The sequence below is a fragment of the Arctopsyche grandis genome, chromosome 10 (assembly GCF_051622035.1).
Source record: "Arctopsyche grandis isolate Sample6627 chromosome 10, ASM5162203v2, whole genome shotgun sequence".
Classification (NCBI taxonomy): Eukaryota; Metazoa; Arthropoda; class Insecta; order Trichoptera; family Hydropsychidae; genus Arctopsyche; species Arctopsyche grandis.
The window spans coordinates 28,362,778-28,380,381 of record NC_135364.1 but is presented as its reverse complement, the minus strand read 5'-3'; the positions used below and the strand labels follow the sequence as shown (position 1 = coordinate 28,380,381).

The window sequence follows — 17,604 nt, the reverse complement described above, 5'->3', positions numbered from 1 at the left end:
AGTAAAATAAGTGAGTAGATGGTTAAGTTTTTAGATTAAATTTCGTGCAATAGCCGGGTTTAAGCGAGTAATAGCGGGGAGAACGCGGAAGCACGTCTTCCCCGCATGACACGAAAGACCGGGGTCCACCTCGAAAAAACTCATATTTTCTTGTTTTTCGGACTTATAAACGATTGTATTTATTTTTTTTGTTTATTAAAATTGCATTTATGAAGTTTGAAAGAAATTCAAGTAGTAATGCGAAGAAATTAAAACGAAACTATAATGTTATTCAAATTATTAGGAGTCGGTGATGTATGGAAAAATTTTGTAGTGTAATTAAAAAAAAATTTTTTCATAAAACTCATGTATTAATAAAAAATCTAAAAATCACATTTCATTTATTATAATAAAACTTATATATAATATTTATTTCAACATTTGATTGGCCCCCCCTTATTTTTTTTATTAGCCTCAACTCTTCGAGGCACTGATTTAATTAAATTTTGAATATATTCATCTGTGATATCGTTATCCCATATATATTTTATTTTTTCAATTAATTATAATTTAGAGGAAGGTTTCTTATTATTAATTTTAGAACCCATTATAGCCCACAGGTTCTTTATTGGGTTCAAATCCGGACTGTTACCCGGCCGTTCCAAGGGCGAAATGCCACTTTCCGCAATGAAGTTCTTGACCTAAAATTTTAGATAATAACTTAATGATATATTTTTATTTTTATTTGTTGATTAGGATACATAGCAATAAAAAAAAAGATTACTTACAGTTTTGGCAAGATGACATGGAGCAGAATCGTCTTGAAAAATGCATTCAGATTCCCACGCATAGTGCATTTCTATTGCTGGTATCAAATGTTCTTTTAAAATTTTTTTATATGTTTCGGCGTTAACTGTCCCATCAATTATGGCCAATGGACCCACCCCATGGAAAGAAAAACATCCCCAGACCATCTGGCCCGCACGGTGTTTGACCGTAGGCTGAATACATTCGTCACTCAAACGTTCGCCCGATCTTCGTCGAATGTAGTGGATGCCATCGGACCCAAACAAATTAAATTTGCTTTCTTCCGAGGAGATAACACGCCTCCAGTCCATTTCCGTCCAATTAATAAATTTTTTGGCCCAATTCAGTCGTTGCATTCTCATTTTCTTGGTCAAAAATGATTTTTTCGCCGGTATCCTGGCAACTAAACTGTATTCTTTAAGGCGACGACGTACAACTTCGACGCTGATTTCTTTTCCCCCAGCTGCTATAAGCTCCGATCTAATTTTCACAGCACTTTTGAACCGGTTTTTGTAGACACATTCTTTTTAAGGGTCTATCTTCGGCGGAGTTGGTCTTTCTGGGCTTTCCCGATCCTTTTTTCCTCTCTAGGGATGCTGAATTTTTATATTTTCTTATTCAATTAAGCACAGAGGTCTTACTGCATCCTACTTTCTGAGCGATGTAGCGAGAACTAAATTTTTCTTCAGCCAGAGTTAGAATTATCGCTTTATTCGCTTCGGTTAATTGTTTTACACCCGACATATCGTACACAAAATCACTTCAAAACGTGCTAATCCTTCGAAAAACAGTGGTCAACTGTTTGAATACCTAAAGATAAGGATCCTTTTCAACAAAAAAAGGTCTTTTACCTGAACATCTGACACGCAAAAAAAATGTACACAAGCTTTTGTCCCTTTTCTATGGGTGGACACCTTTCATCGCCCGCTACTGTATATATATATATATAATGCATAACTAAAATACATCTAATTATTGAATAGTCAATAAGCGATCAATCCATAGTATTATACATACATACATATGTATGTATGTACATACATGCAGCGATTAATTATTTTATATTTATATATTTTTACCTGCACAGATTAACATAAAATATGATAACACATTTACGATTGTACACAAACTCAAATATTCCATCACTTTTAAAGTTGTCGTGAAACTAGTCCGTTGGCATTTAAGTTTAAAATTCGTTTCTCTTCAAATCGCTTCATTTTTTTTAAATATTTTTAAACCAATATTGGTGTTGCTCTGCAAATACTCACGTTGAAATTTTGACATACATGCATACATAAGGTATAGTAACAACAATTCCAAATATCGTGTTGTTTTAAGATATATATATATATATATATATATATATATATATATATATATATATATATATATATATATATATATCAGTGGCGGACGGTGGGTGTTAATACCGGGTGTGCTGTGTATGCCGTAGGGCGTAGGGTATAAAATTAGCAATTAAAAAAAAATACTCGTTTTGCATTACAAAAATGTTTAATTTATTAGTTATTTACACATAAGTTCAATGCGACGTTTCTGAGACATAAACTTTTCAATCACGTCTGCATAGAATGTGTCTTTCTGTTTTAATTCCACCAATAACTTTTTTTCTATTGAAATTAAGCTAAGGCCACATAATCTATCTTGACCTTGCGTACCTCTATAGCAAGTTTTTATTCTTTTCAGCGCCGAAAAAGAACGTTCTGCTGAAGCTGTACTGCTTGGTATCGTTAATATTAATTCTCCCAGCTTAAACACCTCTTTAAAACCAGATTCGAGGTTATTTTTTGTCATGAATTGTATTAATTCATGAACAGGTTTCTCTGAAAATTCAGAGCTGGAATATAGCACGATGAGTTCGTTTTTCAATCGAATATAATCAAACAGTGATCCATAAAAATCTTTTAATTTATTAATTAAAACATTTGGAAAATTTTCTTTATATTCGTCATATTTATCATTACAAAGAAGGTGGAAATATTCTAATTTGGAAAGTGAAGAATATCTACATTCGACTTGTGCGATTATGCTATCAACTATTTTGAAATATAATTGACGAAATGAAGTTTTATCTTCTACTTCTGAATAATTTTTTAATCTTTGTGGCCTACGATCATGATCATCATTTTTTTCATTTAAATAATTATTATCCCTTTCGTATTTCAGTTGCTGCAAAACATGATTAATTTTTTTACAACAATATAAAACGTCCGAAGATTTAGATTGAAGAATGTTATACAAAACATCAGTTATTCCAAACAGTTTTGAAAAAATTTGAAGAAGTTTAATTGTTTGAAAATCCTCTAAAAAGCCTAAAAACCCTCGTGCTTTTATAACAGTATCTGTGTCCCATAATTCACAATTTTCTATAACATGTCGAAAAAAATCTGTAAATTGACTTCTGTATTGTTGTACTGTGCTACTTAAACGAGATGTAAAATTCCACCTTGTGGGTGCTACAGAGGGAAGTCTTTTTGTCACAAATTCCTGTAAAGCGAATACTCTTTTGGAAGATTTTGAAAAGTATGTAGACAATCCATTTAAAGTTTGAAAAAATGATTTACTTTCTTTAATATCAGAAAGACCTTGCTGCAATACTAAATTCAATACATGAGCATAACAGTGTGTAAAAAGAGCAAAAGGATAAGCATTGAGGACTTTGGATTGCAAACCATTTACGTGTCCACTCATTACACTTGCTCCATCATAAGTCTGTCCAACCAATTTGTCTTGAATTTTAAATTCTTCAACTATGTTCACCACGTGACGGAATAGACCATTAGATGTTTTATCAGCACTAACGTCTGTAAAACTAATAAACCGTTCATGTACATTGCCTTTACATACAAAACGTAAAACTGTTGAGAGCTGTGATTTTGTCATTATATCTGAAGTTTCATCGAGAATAATAGCAACAAAACTTGCTGACTCTACTTCATTTTTTATATGAACTTTAATAACATGAGCGATTGCTTCGATTATGTCATTTTGTATACTTGGAGAAGTACCACGAAAGGTAGTAGCAGTATTTAAATGAGTATCTAAAACAGAATCATATTCTCGAAGAGCATTTAGATATTCAATGTAATTGCCTTTGTTTACGGAATTACATGACTCGTCGTGACCTCGCAGGGACAGTTCTTGTTTTCCTAGATAGATTATTGCGTTAATAATTCGTTTTAAAACATCTCTATTTTTATTTACTTGTTCATTATGTCGACTTATTTCGGCTTTACGTTGACTGTCAATTAATACGTCGATTCGTTGTTTGCCAAACATTTGTATGGAAAGAAATGATTGAACGTGTGCCTGCGATCCTTCGTGTTTCTTCAGTGCTGCTGTCAAATGGTTGAGATCAGCAAATCCTTCTTTGTTCCACACATTAATATCTTTGGAGAACAATAAACATGGCCAGCAGAAAAGTTTGGATCGAATTTCACAGCCTGTAATCCATTCGAATTTTTTATAATTTGAAACGCAAAAATGTCTAGTGTAAACTTTTGTTTTTTCTTTATGCAAACTGGATAAATTTGGAAGAGACGGACACGGTTTCCCATCTTTAATTATTTTTAATTTTATCTCAAAACTTCTATTTGAAAACGGAATAGTTAAAATGTCTTGAACACTGTTAGCCATTATTAGTTATTAGAGGTATGACTGAGATACGAATGACCATAAAAATACGAATGTGCGAAAAAGTACGAGAGCACGTGTCGCATCGCATTCGGTCAATTGCCGAGTGGTGCGGTGCGGTGCGGTGCGGTGCGGTGCGGTGCGGTGCGGTGCGGTGCGGTGCGGTGCGGTGCGGTGCGGTGCGGTGCGCGGTGCTCTGAAGTCGTAGCACACCGTACGTCTTAATATCGCGAACAAACCTATGCAAGCGAATATCCGCCTGCACACTCCAACCAAACCCACCAATTTGCTGCACGGCATAGGTATTCTCTCGTCGCGGCGCACAAACTACATACACACATCACACAACACGCTGCAGACTGCACACCACACCATACACCATACATTTAGCGCACGCGGTAAATACACCATACACATCAATGCCTGTTTATACAACAACACATTATTTTGTATTAAAATACTACTTTATGTGGTCTTTGGTTTTCACGGGTGTGCGCCGCACACCTAGCACACACCCAATATACGCCACTGATATATATATATATATATATATATATATATATATATATATATATATATATATATATATATATATATACATATATACACATGTTATAATAGCATTTCTCTGTATGTTTGTGCATATTATGTACATGTATATCAATTTTGAAGTCTACAAAAAACTCGACTAAAAGTTATTAACTTTTTAGAATTCTAAATATAATTAAATTAACTTGGATTTGATTTTTAAATGCTTTTTATTATTACTAAATCATGTTCACAATACATCTTATATCTATTTTAATAGATACTGATCTACTGATCATTTTCTATTTTACAATTTTAAATTAATTTTGTTAGTAATCATAATATTATATTATTATAATGTTAATATGTACAGAGTAATAGGAAAAATAGCTCAAAAACCTATTAACAATTCTAATAAATGCTCATAATACATCTAATACATAATATTAATTAAAGTCTCTCTAAAGTCGATGACCTAAAGCAGATTGTGTTTAGGTAATGTACTTGGATTTAGTTAAATCTTAATAGCATGATCTTTGAATTGTATCTAAATATACATATTTGCCCGTTGACTGTTCTCAGCTTAAAAGCTTCGTAAAAATTTGGGACTTAATTTTGGGAACAACAATTTAAACGAAAACAATTTTTAAACAATAGAAAATTTGTTATTTAAAAAAAAATACTTTAACGTAACACCAATATTTCGATATGCAGACTACCTAAAAATATAATATGTATACAGACTTTGGAAGTATGGTATTTTTACTTCCCAAATGCCTTTACTTATCAATTTTTCCTATTCATAGATACGCGAATAAACTAAATCATTTTTATTTTGTTTTAGGTATTATATAAAACAACTAAATGAATGGTATATTAAGTTTAGGATTGGTTATCTTCGGAGGAGTGCTTATTTTTATAGTGATATTCATTTTCTTATACTATTGCATTGGAGCACCGCGTTATAGTAAGTATTGTAGATGTCATTAATATTTATAAAAATATAAGTTTGTTGTATACAATCACTTTATTTACTCACATATATTGTAAGTTTACTGCAAAAATTTGTTACTAATTTATTTTTAATGAACAGGTTATTTAACTGTACCAGATAATACAAACACTGACACCAAGAGTCCTACATCATCCACATCGTCCGACATAAGTGAAAATTCCATCACTTCCACTAATGAATTAACGAATATCACAAATCCTTCAAAATTAACATCTAAATGTCATATTGACTGTCATCGTAGTAATAATATTGTTATTATATACATACATACATATATGCCTATTTTGTAGAAAAGTATTACAAACTGTATATTTTATTTTAAGATTGCCGCACTTCTCTGCCAACATATGAAGAAACTGCTAAACAAACGACACTAAATTTTGCATAATATTCAGCACAATAAGGCTAAATTTTCAGAACGACACTGGCGATTTGTAGAATTATTATGATGGCCCAATTGAAGGGCTTTTCATATTATCCACCAAGGCTATTCGGATTGGTCAGTCCTAGAATCGGGACTAGAAGTTGGTAACAAGGATAGTATAGACGTCGCCAAGTAAAAGATGAATCCACTTTCATCACAAATATATACTTGTTTAAGAGGGTTGACCACGCCTATTTTACGAAATTTATATTTATTTAAGACTATAAATTTAATTTACTTTTACACAAAAGGTCTACATCAGAATTGGTTTGTAATAATATGTGTCTTATTTATAATATTTATTTATATATTAATTTATATTATTTATATACATCTTAATTTAAAATAAATTTTTCAAAATTGTGATAAAATTGTGTTTTTTTTTTATCTGCAAATATCTTGTCGATATTTTGTAATTTTGATAAAAAGAGTCAAAATTGGATACTTTTTGCAAAACTATTATTATACATACATATTTTATAAAGAAAATATACTGCTAGGTATGTAAGTTCCAACAATTGGAAACTTTAAATTATACTTCACATATACTGTTTCAGATGTTAAAATAATTACCAAGACGACTCATATATGTATTTTAAAGCATTTTCCTAAATCAAACACGCATTTACTAACTTTACCATCGTAAAACAATCAAATTTAATAATTAAACCACTGTGTTTCAACTACATTTTTAGATTATATTAAAATTTTATGTAAGCGAATCGATAATAATTGAACTTTTCTGTACTTTTATGTATAAGTGTAAATGTCAATAATAAAAATTTTAACAAACAAATATCATATTAACTTATCCTTATTCTATATTATTATAGACCTCTCCTCAATTTGATCTAAACATGAGAAAAGACAAAAAAAACACTGTCTTAGATATGCATACATTGGGTATTGGTGAGTCACAAGTGAGAATCGCTCAAATTTTTAAAAAGTCACAGTTCCACGACTCTGGAAACAATTGACACGCAAAACCTTTACAAAAGCATAATAACATAGGCATCTTACATTATATGAAGAAATCATATCCAGTTTTGCTCGGAGGGAGGCCAAAACCAAAACCAAAAATAAATAAAAACACTAGGAATTTTCCAAAAAAAATCACGATTGAAGTTATTCATATGCTTTGCAATAAAAAAAGAAAGCTGAAATTTATTTTTTAAATAATTTTTTATGGCCAAACTTCAACCACTAATCCCTTTCCCGCAGTTTCCATATTGGAAATAAAGTTCATTAAGGAAAACGGTCATTTAGATTTATTTAAATCTAAATGACCGTTTATATATTTTACTAAATCAGATGTGAAAGTGCATATGTACATATTTACTAGTCAGAGTTTACATATCATACATTGCTTGTTTGATTTTTAAATGCTTTTTATTATTACGAAATTATGTTCACAATACATCTTATATCTATTTTAATAGCTACTGATCTACTGATCATTTTCTATCTTTATATTTTAATTTAATTTTGTTAGTTATCATAGTATTATATTATTCTAATGTTAATGTACAGCATAATAGGAAATATAGCTCAAAAACCTATTTACAATTCTTATAAATGCTCATAATACATCTAATACATTATATTAATTAAAGACTCTCTAAAGTCGATGACTTAAAGCAGATTTTGTGTGTTATACATGAAGGGTATAAACATTTTGTTGTAATCATCGAGACTCTTCACAAGTGTGTTAGTATGGTTATTAGTGATTCTGTCATAGAATCTACCGGTTAGTTTGTTAGTAATGTCTGTAACAAACGGAATATTATATATGGCATGCAGTTTTTTCAAGTTAGTATATATGGGTGTATTATAAATTATTTTTATGGATTTATTTTGTATTACTTGCAGCTTGGAAAGGTTAGTATTCGAGGCGTTATTCCATACAGGTGAAGCATAGGTTAATACATTGCTTGTAAATACATTTGCATACATATATTATAATAAAAGAGGCGAAGTTTTTTCATACCATATTATTTCAACTTATTTTACTAACTATTGGATATCAATCAAACATTAATACGATTTTGGACAGGCGCAGGATAATCTTCTAATCTTAATGCCTTGTCAGACACGTAAGCAATTAAACTGATTACTAATTAATTTCATATAGGGCCTTGAAATGATAGACAATTGAGTCATAGTAACTGAGTCATAATGAAATGATAGACCATCAAGTACTACACATCCGATTTGTACTTACCTCCAAAATATTTAATCAATAGATAAAATATTGTTGACAATATTTATCAATAGATAAAATATGCAATCTATGTACTTATGTATTTGTATATCTATGTATGTATAACATATGACCGTTTTTTTACGAAGTAATTTACAAAAACGTTGATAAGTAAATGTTGATTTTTAACTTTTATGTACCTACTAATATTGTAATACGGAGATTAAATATGTATTGATTAGCAAAATTGATTAGCATTTATGATAATAAATCTACGACTAGGCTATCGGCTATTTTTTATTTTATTTCCATTGCAGTGTCGTAGAAGTCAAAGTGACATTGTGATTCAAATTGTCCTCTACAGACGCTATATTATAAATACAAGAAGTATTTACAAACCAATATTGGTGTTGTTCTTTCTACATACATACGTATATAGATTACGTTCAAATTGTTGATCAACTACACACACACATATATATATATATATATATATATGAATCAGGTAAAGTACAAAAAATATATATAATGAATATTTTAAATAACATATGCATGTATTTGAATAAAATTTTATTTAAATCGTTTTACCAATATTATTGGGAAAAGCCTTTGAATTTAAATTAATCAGAATTAATGTGTATTTTGTGTCAACTTCTATGATAAAATTTCATATTCAATCATTACTTTGTTGGTTTTATCTTCTTATTCGTGAAAACTTCAAAAATGAACTCACAAAAAGTTGATTGAATCAATGCAATGGTTTATTATTGAAATTTGCTAATATTATTCATTAAATATGATTAATTTGAAGTTTAGTTTGAGATGATGAACCATTTAAAAGCAACCCTTTTAATTTAGCCCTATCTCCGTGTTTAAGAACGTAGTACATATAGCTTTGTATTGTATCATATGTATTTTACTTAATTGATTTTCATTAATATATAAAATTATTTTTTTGTTATAGTCGAAAACATCTCAAAATGCAAACTATAGTCTGTCTAGAATTGGCACTCATAGCAGGAATTCTATGTTTCATTGTTATATTCATAATCTTATTCTACTGCTCAAGATCATCATGCCATTGTTGTACGTATTATGTGTAGATATTTTTAATATATATAAAATCGATCTTTAATTTATTACATACTAGCTGTATTACCCGGCTTCGCTCAGTATTTATAATATAAACCGCTTAAACATGACTAAGCTAATAGTAAACATTTAATTAAAAAAAAAAAATAATAATAATTAATTAAAAAAAATTTTGCCTTCTAGGGCTTCGCCCTCGGCGCCCCCCTGAGCCTTTGCCTTCTAGGGCTTCGCCCCTCCACGCCCCCATGAGCAATTGCCTTTTAGGGCTTCGCCCCACCGCGCCCCCATGATTAAATATCGTCTAAGGCTTCGCCTCCCTTAGTTAATGCCTTTTAGGGCTTCGCCCCTCCGCGCCCCCAAGATTAATTGCCGTTTAGGGCTTCGCCCCCCTTAGTTAATGCCTTTTAGGGCTTCGCCCCTCCGCAACCTCATGAGCAATTGCCGTTTAGGGCTTCGCCCCCATGATCAGTTGCCTTTTAGGGCTTCGCCCCTCCACGCCCCCATGATTAAATGCCGTCTAGGGCTTCGCCCCCATGATCAGTTGCCGTTTAGGGCTTCGCCTCATAAGGCTGCGCCCCATGAGGCTGCGCCCCATGAGGCTGCGCCCCCCTGCGCCCCCTTTGGGGCCCAATGAGGCTGCGCCCCCTTCGGGGCCCCATGGGGCTGCGCCCCCTTCGGGGCCCCATGCGGCTAAACTCCATAAGGCGGCGCCCCATAAGGCGGCGCCCCATAAGGCAGCGCCCCATAAGGCTGCGCCCCATAAGACTGCGCCCCATAAGACTGCGCCCCATAAGGCTACGCCCCATGAGGCTGCGCCCCCCTGTGCCCCACGAGGCTGCGCCCCCTTTGGGGCCCCGAAGGGGGCGCAGCCCCATGCGGCTAAGCTCCATAAGACGGCGCCTCATAAGGTGGCGCCCCATAAGGCGGCGCCCCATAAGGCGGCGCCCCATAAGGCGGCGCCCCATAAGGCGGCGCCCCATAAGGCTGCGCCCCTAAGGCTGCGCCCCATAAGACAGCGCCCCATAAGGCTGCGCCCCATAAGACTGCGCCCCATAAGGCTGCGGCCGATAAGGTTGTGCCCCATGAGGCTGCGCCCCCCCGGACCCCCTTCGGGGCCCCACGGGGCTGCGTCCCTTGTGGCGCCCCTGGCGGGGCCCCATGAAACTACTCGCCTCCGCGGGGGTGAATCCATTGAATCGAAAAAAACAAATCGGCGCCCATGGATCGAAAAAAAAAAATCGAATCACGTGTTCGATGACGTCACCGATCTACGGACGACGACGACGACGACGAAGGATACATACATACATACATATATACAAAGTCTCTTTCCAAATTATAGATTAGACTAGCTGTATTACCCGACTTCGCTCAGTATTTATAATATAAACCGCTTAAACATGACTAAGCTAATAGTAAACATGTAATTAAAAAAAAAAAAAATTTAAAAATAAATAAATAAAAATAAAAAAAAAATCAAAAAAAAAATCAAAAAAAAAAATCTAAAAAAAATCAAAAAAAAATCTAAAAAAAATTTTAAAAAATCAAATTTTTTTTTTGCCTTCTAGGGCTTTGCCCTCGGCACCCCCCTGAGCCTTTGCCTTCTAGGGCTTCGCCCCACCACGCCCCCATGAGCAATTGCCGTTTAGGGCTTCGCCCCCATGATCAGTTGCCTTTTAGGGCTTCGCCCATCCGCACCCCCATGATTAAATGCCGTCTAGGGCTTCGCCCCCCTTAGTTAATGCCTTTTAGGGCTTCGCCCCTCCACGTCCCCATGGTTAATTGCCGTCTAGGGCTTCGCCTCCCTTAGTAAATGCCTATTAGGGCTTCGCCCCTCCGCGCCCCCATGATTGAATGCCGTCTAGGGCTTCGCCCCCATGATCAGTTGCCTTTTAGGGCTTCGCCCCTCCGCGCCCCCATGTTTAAATGCCGTCTAGGGCTTCGCCCCCCCTTAGTTAATGCCCTTTAGGGCTTCGCCCCTCCGCGTCCCCATGATTAAATGCCGTCTAGGGCTTCGCCTCCCTTAGTTAATGCATTTTAGGGCTTCGCCCCTCCGCGCCCCCATGATTAAATGCCGTCTAAGGCTTCGCCCCCATGATCAGTTGCCTTTTAGGGCTTCGCCCCTCCACGCCCCCATGATTAAATGCCGTCTAAGGCTTCGCCCCCCTTAGTTTATGCCTTTTAGGGCTTCGCCCCTCCGCGCTCCCACGATAAATTGCCGTCTAGGGCTTCGCCCCCATGATCAGTTGCCGTTAAGGGCTTCGCCCCAAAAGGCTGCGCCCCCTTTGGGGCCCCAATGAGGCTGCGCCCCCTTCGGGGCCCCATACGGCTGAACTCCATAAGGCAGCGCCCCATAAAGCTGCGCCCCATAAGGCGGCGCCCCATAAGGCGGCGCCCCATAAGGCTGCGCCTCATAAGGCAGCGCCCCATAAGGCTGCGCCCCATGAAAGCTGCGCCCCCTTTGGGGCCCCATTGGGCGCGCCCCATGAGGCTGCGCCCCTCTGCGCCCCCTTCGGGGCCCCATGCGGCTGAGCTCCATAAGGCAGCGCCCCATAAAGCTGCGCCCCATAAGGCGGCGCCCCATAAGGCAGCGCCCCATAAGGCTGCGCCCCATAAGACTGCGCCCCATAAGACTGCGCCCCAGAAGGCAGCGCCCCATAAGGCTGCGCCCCATGAAAGCTGCGCCCCCTTTGGGGCCCCATGGGGCTGCGCCCCCTTCGGGGCCCCGTAGGGCTGCGGCCCCTTCGGGTCCCCACGGGGCTGCGCCCCTTGTGGCGCCCAGCTTCATGGGGCTGCGCCCCCTTCGGGGCCCCGTAGGGCTGCGGCCCCTTAGGGGGCCCACGGGGCTGCGCCCCTTGTGGCGCCCCTGGCGGGGCCCCATGAAACTACTCGCCTTGCGCCCCCGCGGGGGTGAATCCATTGAATCGAAAAAAACAAATCGGCGCCTATGGATCGAAAAAAAAAAAATCGAATCACGTGTTCGATGACGTCACCGATCTACGGACGACGAAGGATACATACATACATACATACATACATATATACAAAGTCTCTTTCCAAATTATAGATTAGAGATACTACATATATGTAGTAATTTTACATATGTATCATAATTTTGTTGGTTAATATTATATACCTTTATATTTTAAAAATAATATCTAATGTAATGTTAATGAACAGGTTATTCACAGACAACAGATGACTCCGACTCCACAATTATGAACCCCACACCATCCACATCGTTCGACACAAATGTTGATTCCTACTCTTCCACTGTCGTATTAGTGAATGAAAAATCTGAATCAAATTCTTCAAAATTCTACACGAAATATAATATATTTCGTCATCATCGTAATAATATTATCATTACATACGTATATGTCGATTTTGTAGAAAATTACTTAATTATTTATTTAATTTTAAGGTGATTTCAAATTTCCACCATCGTATGAAGAAAGTGTCGATGAAATGAGAAAATATTTGATTTAATTACAAGACTAATGGAACAACACTAGCAACTAATGAACTGCTGTGATGGTCTGAATGAAGGGCCATCAAACTATTCAGATTGGTCATTCCTAGATTCTGGACATAGAGAAATAAGTATCAGAAATAGTGCAGACGTTGCTTGAGTTACTTCCATACAAGTTTAACCAGACTAGTAAGTGAAATGAAAAATAAACAACTACTAAGATTACATTTTATAAACTATCAGATTTAATTGCGCACAAGGGAACTACATTTCTGATAATTAAATATTAAGGTAAATCTTGTGATTTTTCTGAATTATACGATAGAAAATAGAGAATTTATATTGTTTATTTTGAGATTTTTATTTTGTATTGTTTTGAATTTGTATATTGTTTTAAATAGTTTCCCAGAACGTCTGTGTTTATATTGTTTTAAATTTTTGATTTTTAAATGCTTTTTATTATTACGAAATTATGTTCATACATCTTATATCTATTTTAATAGCTACTGATCTACTGATCATTTTCTATTTTACAATTTAATTTAATTTGGTTAGTAATCATAGTATTATATTATTCTAATGTTAATCTACAGAATAATAGGAAAAAAAGCTCAAAAACCTATTTACAATCCTGATATTGTTTTAAATAGTTTGCCAGAATGTGAGTAACATTATTCAATATTGAGTTAAATTGGATACTTTTTGTAAAGTTACATCCATATTACATAAATATAATATAGGAATTATAACAATATATAAATACAAAATTTGTATACTTATTGAAATAATTAAATCATCATATGTTTTAAATATTTTGACTATATTAATATTGTAAAGGAATTAATTATGATTGGGTCTTTCCATATCATAGGTGTTTGTACATGTAATAAAAAGATTATTAATAAATATTAACGGATATTTCTGTTATTAAGATGTGTGTCATTAAAATCCTTAGATAAAGTTAGAGGAGGATTTTGTCGGCCGACTAGTTGCGCGACCAGAGCAAAGGTATGGAAATGTGAGTGACCAAGGAGTTGCCGGATGTGACAAGCTACATCCATCTAACTGCATACATTTTGTCTGGTCACGCAAATAAGTCCAAGAACTTTCAAACATGTCAATACGAATGTATTCTCCTTTGACACAAAATAAGAAATTTCATGTCGAATGCAAAAAATTTACCATTAAAAAATATCATGCTCTGTACTTTTTGTTAAATAATAAATCTTAAATATCCAAAAAGTAATCACTCGCATTGTATTTTCATTTATAAAAGAGACATTTTTAAATACCACAAAATTACATGACACTAAAAACGATTTAATATACATATGAGAGGGTACGTAATGATTTTATTTATTGGATTGGAGATTTGTAATATTGATGGTGTACTTATTTATTAAAATTGTATATGACAACACATTATATGCATACTTTCAATTGGATCACACAAGATGACGACTCGTCTTTCATGTTTCACTGGTCATCAGGACCTTTTTGAAGAGCGGAGAGTATATTGTGGATATTTATTTCCAGAGACGTTCCATTGGAGTGTTGTACTTTGATTATGAAATGCATGAAGCAAATGATCGATGATTCTTAAAATTTTTATACTGATATCTATGATATATATATATCAATGTATAAACACAATACTTGAGATAAGGAAATACAATGGTACAAAAACAGACTTGCTAAATAAATTTTCTAGAACTCAGTATTATATTTTATTTATAATTTTTGTCAGTAAACAAGAAAATTGGGATGAATAAATAAGTTGAAGAATGTTTTCAATACAGTGAAATACTGCATAAATTATGCGGTATTTCACTGCATTGAAAACATTTAACGCCAAGTATGTATATAATATTCCAAGTAGTGTAAAATGAAATATATTATGCCGCATAATAGATTTCAATTTACACTACTTGGAATATTATATACATATTTGGCGTTACATGTTTGTAAATATCGAAAACAATAGAATTTTCTATTGATTATTTTTTTTATCTCATGAAATATTTCGTTTATCTACTCAAATTTTATGAAAATCATCCGACTTGTTTCGCAATGATAGTGCATAGTAATGTTGACTAAGTGGGAACATTGTTAAACATCGTTCCACATACAATTTATTTAGCTTTATTACATAAATAAAACTATGTTGTTCGAAAGGCAGTAAATTCTCTATATTAGGTATGATTTTATCTGTATTAGGTACATGATTCAGCCTATTATTTGTCAATTACGCAATTTATTAATAAATCGCAATGTAAATATACTATAAATGTTGTTTTTTTTTCATATTACAGAACGAAAGATATTCTCACCAGTAACAAAATGATTTCACCAGTAATAGTATTCATATTATTTTGTTTATTTTTCATCGTGCTGTTCATTCTCGTATACTACTGCACAAATCTCCGAAACGAACTACCTCGATATTATCGTAAGTATACAAACTGCCTCATTTCATTGTATATTAATCATGTTTCTAATGCAACAGTATTTAACAATAGGCAATAGAATAGTTAGATCGCCTCACAGGAGAACTGAACCGACGAATATTACAACATCCACATCAAATAACACGTTTAACAGAAGAGTAGCAATGGCCAACGAGAATCGAGACATTTCTTTCATTTCCAGTGGAGTGTTCAATGATTCACATTCATCAATGCCGACAACGTTTGCTCCCAAGAGTGGTATTATGCTCATTCATATCGTTGACATAGGATATGATATTACTACATATTTCATGTTTTGTTTTAATTTAAGCTCCCCTAGGTCTGCCATCATACGAGGAAGCTACTAAAATGTCTACACAAAATAAATGAAACGGCATTAATTATATTGTAAATTATGAAACAATTTTCTTCCACTACAGTAGTAATAATCAGGTACATAGAAGACTTTTAAATATATGTGTGTATTATTAAATCAATTATCTGATTTATAATTTTTGTATCTGTTCAGCGTATCACACAACGTAGCTCACTGGTTAAAGATATTGCTCGACAGTAGAAAGGTTGTGGTTTCAAATCCCGGTCCGTATACTGCCGGCGAGATCTGGATTGTTATCCATATCGGCTATGGATCTCCTATTATACTTACGATTTCTATTTAACTTAATTATTGTAGAATCAGGCATTCTTCCCCTCAGTTTCTCGCAAATTCATTGCATCGAATTTGTTGAAGTTTAAAATATGTTTACCTACATACATTTGTAGAATGTGTTTTATACAGATAAATGTAAAATAGAAGTGGCTTTAGGTGTTCTTTTGTTGTCAAGTGGCATTCTGTCCACGGACAAATCTAAATAATTTTAGCATCAGTCTTTGATGGTTAGTGCTCGACGTATGTCCGATAAAAACTTCTCTGTTTGTTTATATTACTCGCAAGATGGGCAAGCATCGGTAAAAATTGCACAATACATTCAAAAACACACAATAAACAACATGGGATACATTTTTTTTGATCCGATTGTATTCCGTGCGATGTAGCGTATTTATAGAGACGTACCGCGTAAAATTTACAACAATTATTTATTCGTGAGAGCTCCTCTATTCTTATTACATCTCTCTGGTTTAATATGTACAATGTTTGACATTAAATGTCATGTAAATTAAAAATGGGTGTATATAAATCAATAAATACATCATAGCCTTTACTGTGATTCAAATATATACATGATTATGTGATTGTATCAGAAACAAATTGAACAATTTAAATAGATCTGAAATTTTTAACTCAATACAGACAAACTCTGTTATTACAAGCTCAAATGACTAACATTATTTTGTAACGAGTCAAGTATATCTATATATATTTACTAAATCAGTGTATGTATAATAATTTACGAATTTTAGCTATTTTGTGAATTGAAAAACTTTTGCCTGGGTGTTCTGCACCCTTAAATCACCCCATAGAGCAGCCCTGACTTTATATTTGCTGAATTTATAGTTGCTTTTCTTATGAGTATGTTTCCACTACTGGGATTCCCCAAGGATCAAATCTTGGCCCTTTATTATTCCTAATATTTATCAACGATATTCAATCTTCTATTCACCATTCTAAATTTTTATTATATGCGGATGACTTAAAAATCTTAAATGAGAATAATTGATTTACCTGACGCTCTTTATTTGCAAGAGGATTTGAATTCTATTTATGAATGGGCTAATGTTAATAAACGTCCCTTCAATATCCTAAAGTGTCGGGTCATTTCTTACTCTCGTTCTCGTTCTCCTATTAAATATCCGTATAAATTTCATGATTCTCTTCTTCAGAGAGAATTATTTATATCTGATCTGGGAATAGTCTTCGAAAATAGTTGGAGTTTCAACATTCACATTGAGAATATCTGTGATAGTGCAACAAAAATCCTTGGATTCGTAATCCGTAATTCGTCCGTACTAGGGCTCACTGCCATTCGT

The 17,604-nt window shown here is 34.5% G+C and overlaps 1 protein-coding gene across 1 annotated transcript; it reads left to right on the top strand.

The window, feature by feature from the left end:
- Positions 1 to 15,214: 15,214 nt before the first annotated feature.
- On the top strand, positions 15,215 to 16,847 carry LOC143918405 (uncharacterized). The gene is made up of 5 exons (XM_077440322.1): positions 15,215 to 15,364; positions 15,481 to 15,617; positions 15,688 to 15,873; positions 15,947 to 16,068; positions 16,145 to 16,847. Exons 2-4 carry the CDS (start codon positions 15,509 to 15,511, stop codon positions 16,003 to 16,005), a joined length of 354 nt encoding a protein of 117 aa, XP_077296448.1. The 5' UTR covers positions 15,215 to 15,364; positions 15,481 to 15,508; the 3' UTR covers positions 16,006 to 16,068; positions 16,145 to 16,847.
- Positions 16,848 to 17,604: the final 757 nt, after the last annotated feature.